This window comes from Microtus ochrogaster, linkage group LG2 (genome assembly GCF_000317375.1).
Source record: "Microtus ochrogaster isolate Prairie Vole_2 linkage group LG2, MicOch1.0, whole genome shotgun sequence".
NCBI classification, from domain to species: Eukaryota; Metazoa; Chordata; class Mammalia; order Rodentia; family Cricetidae; genus Microtus; species Microtus ochrogaster.
In genome coordinates, this window is record NC_022028.1 from 31,273,762 (window position 1) to 31,295,273 (window position 21,512).

General features: G+C 39.0%; 1 protein-coding gene across 1 annotated transcript in view; it reads right to left on the reverse strand.

Annotated features, from left to right (window-relative positions):
• Positions 1-21,512, reverse strand: part of Nyap2 (neuronal tyrosine-phosphorylated phosphoinositide-3-kinase adaptor 2) — a 143,953-nt gene that overhangs the window by 62,752 nt on the left and 59,689 nt on the right. Inside the window, exon 3 of the mRNA XM_026785552.1 lies at positions 6,949-7,158. Within this exon, the coding sequence (XP_026641353.1) occupies positions 6,949-7,158 (210 nt within the window). The remainder of the gene's footprint in view (positions 1-6,948; positions 7,159-21,512) is intronic.

Here is a 21,512-nt window from a genome sequence, read left to right on the forward strand (position 1 = left end):
TCCTGCTACAATTGCTGATATGCCTGTTTTTTTTCTGAGAACATCTTAGCTACCATCACTCCCCTGGCCCCTTCTATCACTGACGTATCTCATCACAGAGCCAAGCTATCTCTGACCCAACCTGTTACTGACCTGTCACAGTACTGACACATTCCATACGGACCACCCAGTCACTGACCTATCCCATCTCTGACTTAGCCCACATCTGACCCATCCCATTAGCCAATCACTGACACATTCTGTCACTGACCCACGTCAACACTGACCCACTCCGTCACTGACTCCCTAGGACTATAAACTCTGAAAGGTGAAAACAAAGAATCAGGGGTGTTTTTTAAAAGACCATTGCTCCTCTCATTTGTAGGTATTTTATTCTTGTTTAGGCATAAGTTATATTCTAATAATTCTCTCTCTCTCGCTCCCTCTCTCGCTCTCTTTGTGTATGTGTGTGTGTGTGTGTGTGTGTGTGTGTATGTGTGTGCACGTGCACAAGGAAGAGAGAGAGATTTTGCTTCCAACCCAAAGTTTTCTGTTTTTACTTCTAAAAATGCTCAAGTCAGGTCAGACCAACAGCACAAGGCCAAAAACACTCCAAGCTTCAGTTCATGCTTCGGTTCATCTTTGTCTTACATGTAACATTGTCCTTCACTCAACTGTTGATGATAGTGGCTCTCGGGAAGAACTGACATCTCTGTGCATGTGTATCCTATTTAGCCCATCATCATTTCTGAAGTCTGCATCTCTTTACATTCTTAGAAATTTTTTTTTACTATACAAGACTTAAACTAGTTAGGATAGGATAACTATTGAATATATTTGTTATTATTGTATATAATTTTGTATTAGACTTAGAACTCTCTTATTTAAACAAAAGGGGGAGGTGCTATAGGAAGTCTTACAGGTAGTGGTTACCTGACCAATGGGGCGTGGCCTCTTATGCTATATATGCTAATGCAGAGCATGCTTCCAGCCTCTTTTCCCGCCTCTCTCTCTTTTCTAGTTGCGGATATCGGTTTCTGATCTCTGTTTTAGCAGAGGATTCTGATTTGTGAGTTTACCCCTAATTAAAAAAAAAACATCTATTTTTCAATTCTGAGCTAGTGTGAGATTTCTTTTAAGCGTCCGTTCCACATTAGATAATCATGAAAATAATGTATTTCAATAAAATTAATGTATGATCAACAATTCTGTGCCATAAAGAGACAAAGGAAGATCCTGGAACACAGAGACTATAGCACACAGCCTGTTGTGCATATGTATGAATATGTGGATGTGTCCCCAGAAACAGCATTAGACAGAAGCTATAGAAACTGTAACTGATTGAAGTCTGATATTTTGTTAATAAGGTATTTACTTGTATAACTTCACACCCACAACCCCTATTATATTCATGAGTATGTGAGTCCCAGTTCTCCACTTTCAAAAATCACCCTCTGGGGATTTTCTGACTGACTAAACAACAGTAGTTTAATAAACTACTGTGGCAACCAGTGGCAATGTTAATTAGAATGGGGATCTCCTGACATGTTTCCTCTACTTCAGCAATTCCTCCATTCCTCGGCGGGGCTGTTAAGAAGAGCCATTCCGAGGAGCTAAACTACTTTGGGTAAAGTAATAGTTCATGTTAATGTGTGTATGTGCAAGCACATGCGCCAAGGTGTGTGTGTGTGTGTGTGTGTGTGTGTGTGTGTGTGTGTGTGTGTGTGTGTGCCTGTAACAGGCACATCAGAACACCAGAGGAAGGAAACTGATGTGGAAGAGGAAGAGGAGCGTGTAATCCTTCCTCCCCTGTGAGGTACGGTATCACTATGCAACTGAAGGCAGAAGGTTGTGGCTGACTACCTCAGCATTTCTAGCAAGGTAGTAGTGGCTCAACTTCCCAGCAATCCCAAAGAAAATATTGAAGTGTGCAGAAGGAGAGGCAGGTAGGATTGGCTTGTTCTCTTCTCTCCCAAAACAGCAAGTCCGGAAAATGTTTCTCACACAGCCAGTTTCCTGTTACAGACTCAGGCCATCTTGTAGGTCCATGGGTGTCAGGTGTTGTCTGATTTGTTTAAAATGCCAAAGGTGAATGGGCTTTGGTTTCTCTGCATGAATTCACTGATGCAAATGTGTTTTCTAGAACATATCTGGCACATTTGAAACCCTTACGGTTCATAAAAGTAAAGCTTAAAGTATAAGAAACACCATTTACTCTTTTCCATTTATTTCTCAAGAACAACCAAAAGGAAACAAACCAATAGAAGGAAAGACCAAGTTCTTGAGTAATAGCCATAGCAGCAGCTGTTTGGGATCACACATTCAGACACAAAACTCGGACGAGAGCTGACACTGAATTCATGCCTCCGTGTTTGATTCTACACTGTGGGTTTTTGTTGTTTGCATTTTGTTTTTCTTCTTAAGACAGGCTGTCCCTATGTGGCCCTGCTTGGCCCAGAGTTGTTTCACAGACCAACCTGGCACTGAACTAACAGAAACCTCACCTGCTTATGTCTCACCAAATGCTGGGATTAAAATCTTGTACCATCACCAGCTACATTTTGTGTTTTCTAAACTACAAAATCAAATTTTGACACCCCTTCCTTTTTTCTCCTATCTATGTCTAACTGTTTCAGAACCCAGAAAGGGCATAAGGGACCAAAAATAAGTTTCCTATTCCCTCTGGTCAGTAGATGGTTTGTGGCTCTATAATCAGAAGAAGAGGCTTGGAATGTTGCAAACCAAAATAGATGCTGCAGGAGCTTGAGGTCGAAGAGTGGAATGTGGAAGCTCTGTACACATATTTTATTAAACTCTGAACTTGTTAGAAAGTGCATGCCATAGTACTAACGAACGTAAGGAATGTGATTGCCAATTTCTGGGTGTAGCGATATTTTATTTATAATTTAATAAATAAAGCTTACCTGACGACCAGAAGAGCAAGCAGCCAGTCACTGACTCTTACTTCTTTCTCAGTCTGAAAAGGGTAATCCTGCTTCCAGGAATCCTCAGAATGAGACTGAGTCTGGGAGTTATCTCCTCTTGTCTTATAATCCTTTATAGATCAGAGAGTAAAGCAGCCTCCCTGGTCAGCCTTACAGACCAGGCCTTAATGGCACACACCTTTAATCCCAGTAGCCACACTAGTTTGCCATAGAAACCAGGCAGTAGTGATGCATACCTTTAATCCCACCACTAGAGAGGAATATAAAATGGAAGGAGACAGCTCTCAGGTGCAGTCTCATCCCAAAGATTCTTGGAGGCAGGATCTCCATTTTCAGATTGAAGGAGAGATAAGAGCCTGTGGCTGGCTACTTTGCTTTTCTGGTCCTCAGGCAAGCTTTGTTTATTAAAATACAAGTGAAAGATCACTACATTTGTGTAGCTTACTGTGTCGTGAGAGTCTAGTCATTCACCACACCATTCTATCTTCTTCATTCACAACAGCCAAAATTGTTTTCTAACGTTCTAAATTGTAGATTCCCTGGATCCCATTCAATTTCCGTCTCTCTCACGTCTCCTGTTCTTCATGTGCATCTCATCTAGTCTATGCTTGCAACCATTTCTAAGATCTCCATGCCAGGACTGCAGTGCTGCTGAATCTCATTAGTTTCAAAACTGCAATTCACACTGTCTGCTGGCCCCTTGCTTAGATATCCGAGAATGTTTTCATATTAACAGTCAGACTTCTATCCCCAACTCTCAATTATTCCTTGCTCTGTATCTCACACACACTATCTATTTCTTAGGTAATGGCCCTCCCTCCTGTCACTCAAACTTAAATTCATCATTGAATGTTCCATAATATAAGACAAACTACATTATTTGTAACTTAAAATAAAGACTAGCAAATATTTTCTATATAATGTTCAAAATCTAACCCTAGTGTGGCAGTTAAGTGCCTATAGGTGTGCAAGTTTATTTGCCCATTATGTCTAGTAGGTATAATTTCCCTCCTTTACTAAGGGAAAGAAAGGCCTTGCTCCCTCCAGGAAAGGCCCTTTCCACTTCAGACAGGAGTTGATCTCAGAGTTGATCTTCTGATCTCACTTCTGACCAGCTGAATGAAATGAAAATGTCAACCTTCAGTTTTTAGTCCATGGCTGTGAAAAAAAAAAAATCTTTGAAGAAAGCAGAGCAGAGTCATGAGCAGGATTGATAGCTCTGAGGACAGGGTGGCATCCAGGAGCAGTTGTAGAAAACCTGTAGCTACACACCTGCAGACTCAGCACCAAAGGCACCAATAATATCTACCACATGGACGGCGGTTAACTTGTGATTTATGGTTCAATGTTTCTGGTTAATACAGGGGGTCTTTTAGATAGATGCTCATCTACATTAGTTGATTCCCAGTAAACTGACCTCAGATCTTCACAGTAAATACATCGTGTGTGTGTGTGTGTGTGTGTGTGTGTGTGTGTGTGTGTGTGTGTCCTGTAGATTTTCAGGTTTCACCAGAATGTATGCCAGTCTCTTCCCCAGATCCTGGTGAGCCTCTAGAATTACTGTCTCGTATATCAAAGCATCTAGTTTTTCTTCCCAAAGTCAATGTCTCTCAGGAGAATTCACTTGTTTCTGTTTCACATCTTATTTTATACATCATCTGAACTAAGGGATCTGCAGATAATTGGTAAAGTGTTCCTTTAAATTCTGGAAGGGAATTTCTGCAAGGCGTGAATTGTTGAATCAACAGAACATGAGCCCCATAACGTGAACAAGCATGATGTCATCGAGTGAGGGTCTTAAAAGGAGAAGGACAGATCCCTTCTCTCCTCTTGAGCTTAAACTTACAACTTCTACCATGCTTGGACATTGGCACTGTGGTTTTTAATCCTCTCAGCTCAGATGGTGTTATACCATTGACACCGTGTTTGAACTGCATTGGCCATGGGATTTCCTGAACCATCAGCTTGCAATGTGCAGGTCTGGATCTTTAAAACATACATGATGATTTGAAGATATCTCTCATAATAAATCTCTTTCACTACATGCATATCTATTCATGTTTTCCCTCTAACACTGTTGACTAAAATAAACATTATAGCACAATGATATACTTGTCTATCAATAGACTATTAAGAACAGATATAAAGGTATTTGATTAATAATTATGATCTCTGGCCCTAGGATGTTGGCTGTTGCATCACAGACACTTAGATCACAATTTTGTTTTTATTAAATATATCTGGGTTCTAAATATAGCATTTATGTACTTTAGATAGAAGTTGTACAGTTTTAGATGAGTCTATGAAAATAGTGATAATCTCGATAAATTAGTTATTAGTCATAGCTGATAAGCATTGTCTACTATGTTTATTTATATATTTTGTTTTTGAAAGACTGTATAGTCTTAGCTGGTAAATTTTGTCTATTATTATTATTTGGTTTTTTAAGTCAAGGTAGCTTTGGAACTTGTTCTGTAACCCAGTCTGGCTTCAAACTCATAGAGATCCACCTGTCTCTACCTCCCAAGTGTTAGGATCAAAGTCATGTGCCACCAATGCCTGGCTTGTTCTTTTTTTTTTTTTTTTTGGTTTTGTTGCCTATTATTTTTATTTATATATTTTGATTTTTACAGAATGCATAGAAATTGCTAATTTACTTCTAGCTGTTATTATAAAATACCTTGACAAAAGTCACTTGAAGGGGAAAGAGTTTATTTTAGCTCAGAATACCTGGTTTGCAAGAACTTTAGGCAGTCAGTGACAACCAGTTAAGAGAATTTTAATGCTTGCATGCTGACTAATCATCTCACTTGATTTACCCAGGAACTTCTTGGGCCCAAATCAAGGAATGGTTCTACCTGTAGTGGGTTGAATCTTCCCATATCAATTAATGTAGTCAGGAAAATCCCTGGAAGGCATGACCACAAACTAACCTGATCTAGACAATATCTCAGTGACATCCTTTCTCCGTGATTCTAGAATCTATCCAGTTGGCTTTTAAGACTAGTCAGCATGTATAACTACCAATATTTCTATGTTAATATAGGAATCATTCAGAATTTTTGTAGATGCGTAGAACTTCTCTTGGTTTTAAATTTGTTCTGTAAGATGAGTTCTTCACTCTGTACATGGGATGGCTCTACCATCTAGCTTTACATAGTTCTAAATCTGGGAAGCTATGGCAGGATCTTTTTCAAGAAACATTCCTCCCCAAGCCCAGAGATCACTGGCCTCCTCTATTACCCATATCAGAGAGCACATAGGTTAACTTCATGTAAATTGCTTTCCTTGTCAAATATCCAAGTCGAAAAGAACATGAAAGGATTGGTCTTTTCTTCAGAGACCAAGCACTCTTTCGGAACAGAAACTGAAAGCTGCGGGAGGTTCCTTGATTATTCACTGTTTATTTTAATTGACAGCTCTCTGTGAGTCCAACATGTAGATGATTCAGATCAAAGCAAACATATGCTGCTTTACAAAATCAATGTTTAGTAATACTTAGCTGTTAACCATGCAGAATGGCATTGCCTGTTTTAATCTCGAGACTTGAAATCGAGATGTACATTAACATTTTCTCTTTTGGTTTGGGTTTGTGAACTTCCATGCCATGTCTCGTGTCAAGTGACTGTGTAACTCAAAACTGCTTCTCCCTCTAGTGTCTTCAAGTAGTTATTGGTATATTTCTGTCCTGAGTTTTACTTCTGATCAAATCTCACTAGTTGCTGCAAATAGCTTTTTAAGTAAAAGAGCCACAAACATGAATTCCCTCAATTCTACAAACTGATGTGGCTTTAGTTCAGGCAGAGTTTTCTTGCTGTACACTGCCACATGGCAGAGCTTCAAGTAGCACTTTTTCCCTTGCCATCCCTGTGAGTAGCTGTCCTGTGGCATGCTTTATTTACGTGTTTGGGTTTGGAGTCTGAGTGGAAGCAGACTGATGTGAGGTGATGATTGCCTAAGTATACCTACTTATGAACAGCCTCTGCATTCACAGAGTCATCTGGAAGACTGATGTTCTGCTTACCTGAACTGTGGCTTCCTGCCAACAATGTAGGGCTCACAGAGCATCTGCCCATTCTGCTGGTGACCACAGGTGGACCTGGGGTTCCATCCCATTCTTGAGCTTTCATTGGCTCTCTGGAGGAAGCTGATCCATAATGACCTCTCTCTTTGCTGTCCAACTTTGGTAATGGCTCCGTGCTGTGGCTTCGGACTTTGAGCTCTTCAGTGGATTCTGTGTATTAACAAAATAAATTGTTATTTGAGAATTAAATCCTTCATGAAATAGTTTTTAGAAACTTGAATGTTGTTTTAATGTGCTTCTAAGATACTATTGAAAACAGGGTTGTACTGTAGACCTTGGTTTTAAACTATAACAGGGAAATGGGGCCCTTGGGGGATTTTCTTCTACAAGATGTGGGTATGTTAGCATCACCAGAATGAAAATAATTTTCTCTTTTGATATATAATATCTCAATGAATCTTGACTCTTCTTTTTGAATCTCCCTTTGGTTTCATCTTTAAGGAACTCTCCTAAGGAGTGTGTTACCTTTCCTCCTCCTTCTACTCCCTCTCCTCTCCTTTACTGTACCGTGTCATGAATACAAACCATTTATCCTCCAGTCCTGCTTTCGCTAAGCAAATACAGTGGGTTTCATTAGATGAAATATTTACCACAATTTCGAGTGAATGGCCAATTTTCTACCACTCATTTTTATGTTTTTAATTCTTTCCATTTCACAGATCCTTCCTTTCTCTGCATTTGCTCTGCATCAAACCCCTTTTCCACGCCAACTGTGATTTTCTTTTTCAATACATCCTTTGCACACTGGTCATCTCTAAGGTAATAGCTGATACACTGCCCTCACTCACAACAGATTCTTTGTATTATTTTTATCCTTCTGATTTCAATAAAATCTCATCTAATTTTTAATGATTTTCCAAACTTTTCATCAACAGATAAGACCTTTCTCCATAGTTTTACGTTCGTTATCTAATGAATGCACAAATTTAACATTTCAGATACTGTATAGACATTTCTCACTTAACTAAATGGCTCTTCCTGGCCATCCATTTATCCATGCTAATGGATTGTCTGTTCTTCTCGCTAACTAGTAAAGCCCAAACTCAAATCCATTAGGTAAAAGTGTATACTGTCTTTCTGAGCCTTTTCCCTACCCTTCTCTATTTGATATCATGTCTACCTCAACAACCCTAGTTCAGACTCTTGAACTGAATTGTGTCTCTTTATTGGTCACAGCTGGCCTCCTTGACTTTGTCTTTGATATCCAAGGTAGAGTCACAACATCCATTTAAAATACACATGTGACCATAATGTACTTTTGACAGGAATACTTTAAAGAGTGTCCAGTTCACAACACAATAGCTGAGTTCCTTATTATATCCTGCCTTAGTAGCCTTCCCTTTCTCTCTTAATCATTGTACCCAAGGAACAGTGCCAAAATGGTCATAGCTTCTGTCACCCTCTTCCACTCCTGAGCAAAACAACACTGCCTGCTATGACTTCAAGCTCTCTGCTCCGACTACCCTAAATCTTGTCTTTGCTCTAGTTGGGCAAATCAAATGATGCTCAGTGACGTCAGTGACTTCTGAAGTGTCACCCCTGCCAGGGTCATGCCTCCTGGTCAGCTGTACTGGAACATAGCATATTGGCTTTCCACATACTTACTTCCCTGCAAAACTCCAAATTCTTGAAAGCCACATGCTTTGGTTTTTCTTTTCTTAAGACTGATTCCTCTATAAGTAAACATCTTGTTTAATTAGTATTTTACCTAATTACTTAGCCCTGTCAACTCTTCAACCATCTCTCTGCTATGTATAGGCAATATAAAAATTGTAATGGAAACAGAGAACCAACTGATGATAAATGCACTAAAGTGGCATGAGCTTGGTAATTTTTTTAAAAAAAAATCTGATCATTTGGTAACAATAATATATAAAATTCATCGAATTAGAAGTCTAATCCATATAAAGATTTTTGATAAATAAATAGAAATAATTTAAAAGACTGTATTTTTGTTTTCTTGTCTTTTAATTTAGCTTCAATTGTTTCTCAGCTTTCAACAGGGTTAAACACAAATGTCATGTTTGATTTCTCATTATCTTGCTGTATGTGAAAAAGAACAGCCTTCTGTGTATTGAGCAGCAATGGTCAGGGTTCTGAGGGCCTCACAGGGCTCCACTTGGCAGTGTTAGCAAGCAGTAATTATAGACAGAAAAGGAGAGTGGTAGACAGAAATAGCCCAGTTGGTTATTGGGCCTGTGATTGGCAGCAATGATTGGTCAACACTCTGCTATTTGTTACACAGGGATGCTTTTAAGTAAGAGTGCAGTTTGTTTATGCAGTTAGATTATAGAGAAGCACCTGTGGGTCAGATTTAATTTCTCATTTTAGCTGTTTTGCTCTCCAATTCCTCTGCCTGCTGTGAATCTTTGCCAAATGAAAGCCCTGAATAAACAGCCTTTCTGTTCTCACTGGTCTGGCTGTCTTTTATTTTCACACTGCTCTAGCCCCTTGCAGCTCCAAGAAGCCCTGCAGCTATATAAATACTAAAATCACACTTTATGCAATGAATAAATCAGGAAGCTAGTCCAATCCAACTGCAATATCAGAAAGAGTTCAGGCCTCCAAAGACACTTGCTATAAATTTAGTTACACCGAACTCAAAATGACGAGTCAAAATATTTTAATGATAACATAGTTAATCATAATTATTAGGACAAGAACATTTAACCAACACTTGCTATTCAGTGTCCTGAGACAATGAAATCAGGACCATACATGATAAACTTAGGCCATTCCCAAGCAGTTTACTCACAGTCTCAAAGAAAATGCATCTTGGCTTCTAAACGCCACTGCCTCAAATCTAAGGGCCTGTATGTTTCTCCCAAATTTCTCTTCCACAATCTAATTCAAGTGCTTGGGTACCTGTGCTGTTATCTCCTTATGGAGTAAGACTCCCCACCTCCCATCTGTCTCTTCTGTCCTTCCTGTCTCCTTCTGACGCCTTCTTTTTAATAGTTCGACACATATACAAGAGCCTCTGGAGTTGGAACTGGCATGAATATCGATAAAAAGACAAAGAGTTCAAACGCAAAGCTGTGTCCAATATTGCTTCTCTCAGATATTTTAGATACAGAGGGAGAAGATTTGTGGAAAGTCATCTCCACCCAAGTTGGTTTCTTCATTCTTCGTCACATCACTCTGTCACAAACATCGGGGTACACTACTTAGTCCTTAAGTCTCAGCTATTTAAAAGCCCAATACAGCTTTGGGAACAAGAAGGAACAGTATTTTTCTTCTTTGTGTGTTTCCTGTAAGTTCCAAGGGTTAGTTTCAGTGAATTTTGGCAAGTGTATTTCGAGAAACTTGAACATAGGCAAGAGAAACTTTGTGAGTTCTAAGCCAGCCTGGTCTAAAAGAGCTAGTTCCAGGAAAGGTTCCAAAGCTACAGAGAAAACCTGTCTTGAAAAACCAAAAAGAAAAAAGAAAAAGAAAATTATAGGCATATTCTGGCGTTTCTGTTTTGTAAAAAATCTTTTCCCCGTGTACATATTTATGAATTGCTTTCAGACAATTATCACATGTACTCACTCATAAGTGGTTTTAAACATAAAGCAAAGAAAACCAGCCTACAAACCACAATCACAGAAAATTTAGACAACAAAGAGGACACTAAGAGAGACTTACATGGGTATTAGAAAAAGGCAAGATCTCCTGAGTAAATTGGGAGCATGGGGACCCTGGGGGAGGGTTGAATGGTGAGAGTTTAAGAGGGGAGCAGAGAAAAATGTAGAGCTCAATAAAAATCAATTAAAAATACGTAAAAGTAAAAAATAATTGTTTTCAAAACCAAGTAAGTTTTCTCATTAAAATAATGATAGAACTCTTCAAAATAACTGTCAAGATATATGTGGTAAGTGGACAACTGAACTAAGAACTAACTGGATTTAGACAATTGAATTAAAAACTACACAATTAAGAAATACTGTGGGTTCAAAGATATCTATTCAGGAAGCAAATACAATTACCCATATCCAAATATTTTGATGTTGTTTAAAATCAGTTGAAACCATTTGTTTGTTTTTTTGGGGGGTTTGGTTTTTTGTTTTGTTTTGTTTTTTTCAAGTAAATGACTTTTATTTTTTTTCCTTTGACATTAAACAGTCAGTTTCTACATAACTTCACACAATGTTAAAAGAATTCACATTTGGTAAATAGTCTATATACCCCAAGGAGGTTGTAGCTGAAAAGCCACTTAAGTATACATGCAAGAGTAACTTGTGTGAAACCAATTTTGAATCTAATAACATAAACTATCCACAAGATCCAGGTGATGGTGGTGCACAGCTTTAATGTTAGCACTTGGGAGGCAGAGGCAGGAAGATTTCTGTGAGTTTGAGGCCAACCTGGTCTACAAAATCTAGTTCCAGGACAGTTAGGGCTATTACACAAAGAAACCCTGTCTTGAAAAAAAGAAAAAGAAAAACCAAAAAAGAAAAAGTGTGTGTGTGTGAGAGATTCTCCTTATACACTGTGTGGACACCTTCTATAGAGTCATGGTGTCTCAGTGCCCTGTATAGCAGGTCCCATTTGTAGAAAAGCAATGTCTGTGTTCTGCACACCCTGTTCATCCAATGGATGACCGTGCTAATGGTGATTGTGTGACTGATTAAAAATAGATATTTATTTCTTATATTTCTACATCCTGGAAGTCCATGACAGGAAGGACACAACTAGTGACAGCCTTCAATATGTCACCATCCCTTCGCAGAAGGTTGAAGGGAAAAAGAGAAAGCAAGAAAGAGGAGGGGGAAGTGAAAGGAGGGAGGGAGAGAGCATAATGAGAGAAGAGGGAAGGACAAAGAGGAATAGAGAAGTAAAGAGAAGCAAACTCATCTTTTATAGAAAACACACTCACATGAAACTTAATCCATTCCTGTGACACAGCGTTAATCTATTCACGAAGGAGAAGTTCTCAGCGCCTCACCTCCCTATCATTTCTACTGACAGAGGGTTTAGAAGGGGACACATGCCAATCATAGCAGTGTGCTTGTTTCTGAAGCATTCAGAACCAGCTTCTTTCTGTTTATTTAGATAAACACTCTGGTGAATCCACAATGAGTTCACCTATCTCACCTTGGTCATGTCTTCGTTATGACACAAATGAACTCTCGTTCTCTCTGTGACCCTAATCTGAACTCTAATTGCATGTTATTGTGTCTTTCCAAACAGTGCTGTGAGGAGCTGATCACTGCCAGACAGAGACAGTTTACCTCCAAGTCTAGACAAGCACGGGGTCCTTTTGTGGCCATTTGTCAGTTCATTTCCTGAATCTCTAGAGGGACAGGGCAACAGCATTCCTGTTTCCACATTCAAGGGGCAGTGGAGTGAGGGGCAAATTTTTATTTCTTATTGTTCCTTCACTCTTGTGTGAACCCTGTCATTTGGGGTCAGTTTTGACATCCTGGAGAGGCCTTCTCTTCAAACGTACATATATATTTGCAGCATTTGAACTATCCAAGCACAGATTTTTTTTTAATATATTAGAGCACAATTCCCCTTCTATAAAAAGCAGTCTAAATGTAAGTTTGATGTATTTATATATGTTTATAAAGAATATCAGATTGGTCATAAGTGGATCTGATGATTTTAGATAAATTGGAAACTCCAAGTTTGTTTTAAGAGGGTACACATTATAAAATGTCGGTATACAAGAAGAGGACCACTGAAGCAGAGTTTAGTGTGCCCCAAAATCTGATGGATTGGTTTTTAAAGATTGGGCCTAATGCATCCCAGAGCTGCTCACCAACTTGCTATGTAACCACAGACCTGGTATTCCCGATGCCTCACCTCTGCCTCTCAGATGCTGACTTACAGGTGTGCACAATGTCAGGACTTATGAGATGCAGGAGAAAGAAAGAACCTGCAGCTTCGTGCTATGCCAGCACTCCACCAGCAGAGCTCCACTCCCAGCCCAGCTCTAACCGTCTGAAGCAGCAAAAACACCTCAAAGTCCTTCTGCCACTTGCCCAAGCTCACAAATGGAAATTCGGAAGATCCTCATAGAGAACCAGGGTGCTGGTGGCACCACTGAGCTCAGCACACTGGAACTCTGCCACTGATGGAGGAGCCAATTGTTCTTTTCTTGTGGGTACAATGAAATCGGTTTAACCACCATGTTTACTTTCCGAGGAAATTTTACTTATCCTTCTACTTAGGATCACATTTGTCCTGAAAAATTCTTAGCTGTACAAGCAGATGATTTAAGCCTGTAACAGATATAGGGCAATCACCACCATATTATTTGTATCAAAATACCATATACTAAGTTCACCAAGTAGCACTGAAGGATTGAACTGTTAATAGTAAAGCTTGCATCAAGAAAGTCTAAATGTGTTCGGCAGAGAGACAATTTATTCAAAGAATGCCAGTTACAATTGCCTTTGTGGTCACAGCATGATAGCTAAAATGATCTCTGGATAGAGGCTACTCACAAAATCCACTTGCCTCTCTCCATGGCCATCCACTTAATCCACCTCTCCATTACTCTTTGCAGTAAGAGAGAATGCTATAACCACACTCTAGCCAGCACTAGGTGGGGGACTGGCGACTGCTCCTTCCAGCTGTGCATATTCAGGTTTTTGCTTCTCCTGCATAATGGAATTTGTTGAGGTCTTAAAAGCTGGCAGCTCTTGCACATGGAAACCCCCATTAACAGAGGCTCATCTTTCAATCCATTAATTGATTGCCTCCTCTTCTGTGATAAAATCTTGGTCTGGAACATGCATGACCTAAGGACCTGCTGCATTGTATTAAACCATAAATTAGGAGGTTGCTATGTTTACAGCATTTGAACTATCCAAGCACAGATTTTTAATATATTAAGTAGTTCACATTTTCTCCCTCTATAAAAAGCAGTCTAACTGTAAGATTGTTGAATTTATAATGAAAGAAGAGGTTTTATACATATAGTGACAGAAAAAATTAAGGAACAAAGATGTTAGGTAGGTTGCCAAATAAATCTCAAAAGTTTTGGCTAGCAAGATGACACTGGAAGAACCAGCCTGAAGGCTGGTTAGAGCTCTGAAACCCAAAGTAATGGAGGAAACTAACTCCCAAATGGTATGCTCTTTCTCTATACACATGACACGGCACATATGCACAGGCACTCATACATGCCCTTCCCCCAACAAACAGAAAGCTCAATTTTTCAACATTGTTTTCCTCATTACTTTAGTTCTAGGAAAACTCTTCTATGAAATGGATGATCTTTAGTGAATATTTAAGAAATAATTTAAATTCTGTGGTTGTAGTAAATTTATAAAAAATATACAATGGATACACTGGCATAATCACCCATATGTTTAACATATATTATTCACATGAATAGGAGTGTTACCGCATACCCAATTTTTTGTAGTTTTCTATTCAGAATAACAACAAAGAATCACATCAGTAAAAAGTTAAAAATGGCTTTTCTGTGGTATCAAAGGTCAATATAAGATTCTTAGAAAATACTCAAAAGAAAAACTGAACATTTCAACATGAAAATAGTTTAGATGTAAGTTACATATTAAAGATAATTTGATAAGCTAGTTTTTCCAAAATGCCTGTGTGGGTTTGAGATGATCAGTTGATACTCTGCTCCATTCTGTAACCCCCAGGACGCTAAGAAAGTAACACTGACCATATTTTAGATTTCCCAAATAAAATGACAGGCTTGAAGCAAAATGTTTCTAATGATCCTTCTAAGTACCACATGCCTGGACCTCTCAGTTATCGAGAAAAGTACAATGGGCAAGGCTTCCTGCCATAAATCTGCTTTAAAATACCTTCTAAAATGTACATGCCTTTCTCCATCTGTCTGAACATTTTCAAGCCAGGCACTCTGATTTTAAGTAATAAGACAATGAGCTGATACCGTGGCCACTATGCTTAAAGGGTTTCTAAGATAGAAACAGTTATAGGAAGTAAGGCAGAAGTCAAGTTCTGATTACACTCATAAGCAGGGGTGGTCACTGCAAAGTGACTACATCATCCTCATTTTAATGATGAGGACACCAAAGCCCACTCTGGTATGTTTCCAAGAAACTGACTGCTGAGCAATTAGGCTTAGATTATCTCCAATGGGGATGACCGCAAATGTTGTGCTAACTCGGGTGTACCAGTTTTTCTTGCTGGGATTGCATTCCTTGACTTGTGCTGGGTCATACCATACTGGACCATTTTCCAAATCTCAAGTACTATCACACTTATTTCCACTTTACTATTCCTTGGTTTTATTATTTAATTTGAGGCAGTTTTACCCTTCCACCCTCAGTGCTGCCTTTTGAGACTCCTTTTCTATTGCACCTTCATAATGAAGAGAGAAGTCTGTCCCGCCAGGAATCTGTGTCCGTCGCGCTAATGTCCATGCTCTTTTCTATGCTACTCCTGATCTTGCCTGAACCCATAACTTCCTGCATGAATAGTTCTCAGGTGACTACCAGATCCTTGGCTACCTTTGCGCTGGAAAGACAATGCTATACAAGAATCAATACTCAGATGTACAGAAAGTAGGAAAGTCAAAGTAGGGAAATATCTCTCCACATCAAACTGCACAGGCCAGACTTTCAACAGCCAGGTAGAAGTGCAAAGGTTTGGGATTCACAATATTTACACTTCTTGATGCAAATAAGGTTCATGTGGGACGGAGGGATAGCTAAACTGAAATATAAAGAAGCTACAGGAGGCAAAAGTCAATCAAAATGGGGACATGTAGAGTTACCCAAGCCAGAGGTTCATATTATAAACAGAATGTCTCTCCTCCCTGAAGCCAAAAAAAATCCCACACCCAGAGTCTAGAAGAAATGAAGCAAAACCCTGGAAAAATAGTCATGAACAGTCTTTTTTTAATGGTTATAATTTTGGTTATTCTTCAGTAAGAAATTAAAAAAATACTCATCTTCATTTGAATAATTTATACTCAATAATGTCACAAGAAAAACAATACAATAAATATCATTAAAAGGAATTCAAACAGACTGATATTTTTTTGATAAGGAAAATTGTAGAATTCTATTGATGCAGCTACCTCTGTTTTTGTCTACTTTTAAGTGATTAAAGCAGAAGAATCCTTTGAACAGTAGGAGACAAAAGAAAATGACTAGGGGAAGGAAGAAAGGACTTTGGTGATGGAGAATAATTTTACATATCATCCAGACTGAGTTTCTCTGTATTGGAAATTGCTAGTAAGTATTTATAAATCAAAATCAATGTTTCTGTTCCAGAAACTGTTACCATATAATGTAGAAAAGACCCAAATACTCTTAGAAGATATAAAACTGGCATTAACTATGCAGAGCAAAATACCTGTAATCTGGGAACAAGGTGCCAAGAGTTCATACCCCTTTGGGTGTTTTGATGTGGGGAGTCCCAGCCACAGCATGGTATAGTAACAGTGTTGCAGAATTGTCTTTGGAGTTAAAAGCACTAGAGTACCCGGTAAGAATTAGTCCTTAATTAATTCTCAGGCCTTGGGCAACACTGTCCTCTTCTGAACACCCATGTTCTTATCTGTCAAGGAGACATTTAGACTCGAGGGTCTTCAAACCCAGGTGTCGAAGGCCTGGAGGATAGTTTTTTTTTTTTTTTTTAATTTCTAGACTTTGTCCTCAGTATGGTGTATTTTAGTCACTTTCATTATTTCTAGTACGAAGATTCAGTACCCCTGCTGAATATTATAGAAATTTTTATCACTGCTTAAAATAATTTGGATTGTTCACTTGGCTAAATCCCTTTTCTTGTATAGTTTTACCCATTTTTAGATGAAATTATTCTCTTTTTCACAAGCGAAGGGAAAAAGTAAAAAAAAAAACACAGAGACTTATATATTTTAGGTTTTTAAGAATATTTTGGAAAAATGGTATAGGAAAAGAAAAAAAAATGAATACTTCAAAATTGAAGATAATCTCTATAATTTGTTTACTTTCTGTTATTATTAGCCCTCAAATTCTAATATAAGGAAAGATTAGACGACATATCTAAGAGCGTGCAAAGGCACAGACTGTGAGGATGGCTTCTGATATTTCATTGGCTGCTTCATCTATGCTCTCTCATTAAAGAAAAGGAAGACAACACCATTACAACAATGACAATCATCACAAGATAAAATATGTAGCTGACATAAGACAGCCATGAAAACTTAACTTTTCTTAATGTTTTTAGTCTTGTATGCCTATGTATTTTTCTTTAAAAAAAGAATAGTTTAATTTCTTTTAATTTTTGAAGGAAAAGAAAGATTTTTCCACTGTGAAGTGGAAAGTGTGTGGGCAGTTGAATGGAAGCACAGGTGCGATCAAATTTAATTAAGAATCACATCATTTTAACAGACAGATGGCAAAATCCTCCACCCTAGAAGGATTAGAAACATTTGAGCACTAAAAATATTAATTTATGAGAAGAAAATACCATTTCCATTATTCCTGAAAGATGTGACTCTGAAAACACATCCATGAATGTTTCTGGAAGAACCATTAAATGGTAAGAAAAATGGCACCTCACCATAATCGGTAAGAGGAGCATTTAATATCTGTCAAAGCAAGAAAAAACTGGGTGTTACCGGGACACAATTACTATCACAAATGTCTGGCCACAGTTGAGGGAGATGGCAGTGACATTCATATGAAAAATTTCACCAAAAGGAAACAATGACTCCTCCAAGGACGACACAACTGATGTGTGCAGGACTGAATGGACATAGAACAGTTTTTTGTTGTTGTTCATTTGTTTTGTTTTTGTTTTTTTCTCATTTCAATGTACTGATTTTCTAGAAAAAACAGTTGAAGAGAGTCAGGGTGTTTTGGAACCATTGCAAGACAATATAAAATATGTCAGAGCATCTACAGATAGAAATGTACATGTAAATTCAAATAGGATGCATGTGAACTGGCTTTTGTGTTTCTCCACAAAAGGATATTTTAAATGAAATTGATAATGTGCCCCTAAAACCAGAGAGATCCATTGGGAGAAAGAGAATCAGCCTCCTTTCTAAGGTGTTCAGTCTTAACTCTGCCTGTCCCCTTTCTTCTGCCTGTTTGTATTACAGTAATGTTGTCTGCCAGGTTTTCCCTCAGAAAAGTGACATCTCTCTTAAAAATATAACTCCAATCTTCATTTCATTTTTTTAAAATTGTCACACTCAAAGAAAACATAAGAGAAAACTCTAAATGACAGCAGAAAATGAGTTTTGAATTTAACAACAAAGCACAGGCGACAAAAGTAAAAGTAAATAAATTAGAATAGATTGAAACCAAAAAACGTATGAATCAATGGGTGCAATAAGCAGAGTGATTGTGCAGTCTACGGAATGGGAGGCAATAGCTACAGGCCTTGTGTCTAGGAATGTATTAAAACCATACTAGGAGTTGGGGAGATGACTCAGGGAATAAGAGCATGAGCTGTGCAATTTACAGGACATGAGTTCAAATCTCTAGCACTCCTGTAAGAACTTTACATGACCATAGATGTCTATAAGTCCAGTGCTGTGAAGCAGAGACAAGGGACTTTGGAAGCTGGACAACCAATTTAGCTAAAACAGAGGTTCTGTTTCAATGAAAGATGCTATTTTGAGGGAATAAAGAAGAGAGTAGAAAAGAAAAATACTCTATGTACTCTGCCTTCTGCATGTATACCTGGATTGTGTATAGAACCTTCATAACTCAATAGTAAGCTCAAGTGCTCAAACCATACATCATTTTGTGGGTAATATTTTGGATATGTATTCCTCTAAGGATGATATGTTGATGACTAACAAATGCCTAGAAATGACCAACATTATTGATCATATGGAAATATAAGTCAAACCTGAAATATAAAACTTCAAGACTTCTATTTAAAAAAAATAAAAAGAGTGTGAGCAGGAGTGTGGAGGATGCAAAACTATTGTGCATTGCTGGTGAGAATAAAAAATAGTAGTCACTTCAGAAAAATCTGGTACGTCCTCAAAAGTGAAACACAGAATTTCTACAGACCCATAAAGAAACTACTTCCATATTCAAGAACAGAAATCCCAGGTTCAATCAGCTCATTATATACCCATGTTCCTCATAATATTGGTAACATAATGAAGAGGTGGAAGCATTCCAAAGGACTACAGATGAATGCATACATAGCAGTGCTATAGGCATGTTCCTTAAAACAAAGAACCTCTGCAGGGTTGAGTCTTAAAGGCATTGAACTGGACAAAGTGTTCCAGGCATAGAAGGAAACTACTGTATGCTTGCATTTATGTTAGTTAGCTAAGTAGTCCAAGAAACCACAACAGCAATTGGAATGCCATCAAGACAAGATTAGGAATTATTGTTCTGTGGAAGGGAGTTTCAGTTTGGGAAGAAGAAGAAGAAAGAACGGAGAAGGAGAAGGAGAACGAGAACGAGAAGGAGAACGAGAAAAGGAGGAGAAGGAGAAGGAGAAGGAGAAGGAGAGGAGGAGGAGGAGGAGGAGGAGAAGGAGGAGGAGGAGGAAGAGGAAAAAGAGGAGGAAGAGGAAGAAGAAGAAGAAAATATTTCATAAGATGCTCAATGTTCAATGGTGATGGTTGTGATGGTTACATACCATGGTATATTTTACTATTATCCGACTATATACTTAAAATACTAAAATCCTAAGTAGAATGTTATACAAACTTTTCCATAGTAAATAAACACTTGTACATGTATTTATATGGTTCTTAGGATTGGCATGAACAAATGGAAGTAGGATTGCTGATTTCTGACATTGAAGTTTGTCTTTCACCTTTAATAGAAATTTCTGGGCCTTTGAAGGGCTCCCATGATGAATGTGCCTAGTGACTGAATTTATCCTCTTTTTCCCTTCAGTCTCTCAGTTGAGATTAATGACTGTAACATTTAGCAGGAGGCTGTATTTCCAGGATCTAGGGCCAAGAGTTCACACTAACCCTCTACGTGGATGCACATTAACTCTTGAGGGGTGCCTTCATGCTTCCGCATGGGGGAGCCCCTGTTGAGAAGCAGATCTCTATACTCCTCAGTGCAGGAAGAACCAAGACTTCTCCATCTAGCTGGTAGTGATCTTGTTCCTACTCTGAAGACCTACACTTGTTAACCAGAAACCACTTCATATGTAGCTGAACTAACAGACTCCTGGGTACCCAGATCTGTGGTGTGGCTTCACCTCTGTGTCTCCAAATCTACTGTAGCATTCTCTGGTGTTAGACTAACAAGAAAGAAGGGAAGACAGAGGGAGAGGAAAAGGAAGAGGGGGTAATGAAGAAGAAGATAGGAAGGAGAGAAGAAATGATAACTGAAGCCCAGAGAAACATATTTTACATCAACCCAGAGTATGAGCTGGCTTCCTTAAATGTCAGCTCCTCACAGTCTTTTGAAACCCATCATTGATTTCACAGGGAACTAGGTCAGGGCTGCTTTTAACTGGGGAAGCCGCATGCTGCAGGTTTCATTTCCCTGTGAGGAATGGGTATTAAAAATTGATGTGTAATGCAAGCCTCTGCTTAATTGGCATTTGGATAAAGACTTAGTGAGGAAAGCCATGGTAGTTAATAGAACAAGTAATGGACAAGTGTTTCCCCAACTGCTTTTGCATCTGCAGCTATGCCCTAATAAACATTATTCTGGAAGGCCAGTCGGCATCCAAGCTGTCTCTGTGCCAGTTAGACTCTATTTTGGAGTTTAGTGTTATCCCTATGCCTTTGTGGTGGCACACATATTTAAAAAAAAAATATGTTTGCTAGTTTTTCCGAGAGGTTTTTTGTTTGTTTGTTTGTTTGTTTTCAAATTCCAAGCTTAACATTGGAGTAGGGGAGATTTAATATAATCACATTCAAAGGAAATAGCAATATTCATGATATTTGAAAAACATATAAAAGGGTGGGGTTTAGAGACTGTGATACTCCTGGCAGCATGAGGTTTGTACCTTTATATAATGAGGACAGCCTGATTGTCTCGGAGGTGCTATTTATAAGGAAGTTCTGTCTATGTGATTGCCCTCCATTTCCCCCCACCGCCTTCCACCTCTCTTCAAGTTCTTCTTCTCTCTTCATCTCTTTCCACCTCCCTCTACCCTCCCTATACCCCTTCTACTCTCTCCACCTCCCTATACCCCCTTCCCCCCCTACCTCCCTATATCCCCTACCCCCTCCACCTCTCCATACTCCCTCCACCCTTTCCACCTACCTATACACCCTCCACCCTCCACCTCTCCATACTCCCTCCTCCCTCTCCACCTCCCCATACTCCCTCCACCCTTTCTACCTCCCCATACCCCCTCAACCCTCCACCTCTCCATACTCCCTCCACCCTTTCCACCTCCCTATACCCCCTTCCCCCCTACCTCCCTATACCCCTTCCACCCTCCACCTCTCCATACTCCCTCCTCCCTCTCCACCTCCCCATACCCCCTCAACCCTCCACCTCTCCATACTCCCTCTACCCTCTCCACCTCCCTATACCCCCTCCACCTCTCCATACTCCCTCTACTCTCTCCATCTCCCCATACCCCCTCAACCCTCCACCTCTCCATACTCCCTCTACCCTCTCCACCTCCCT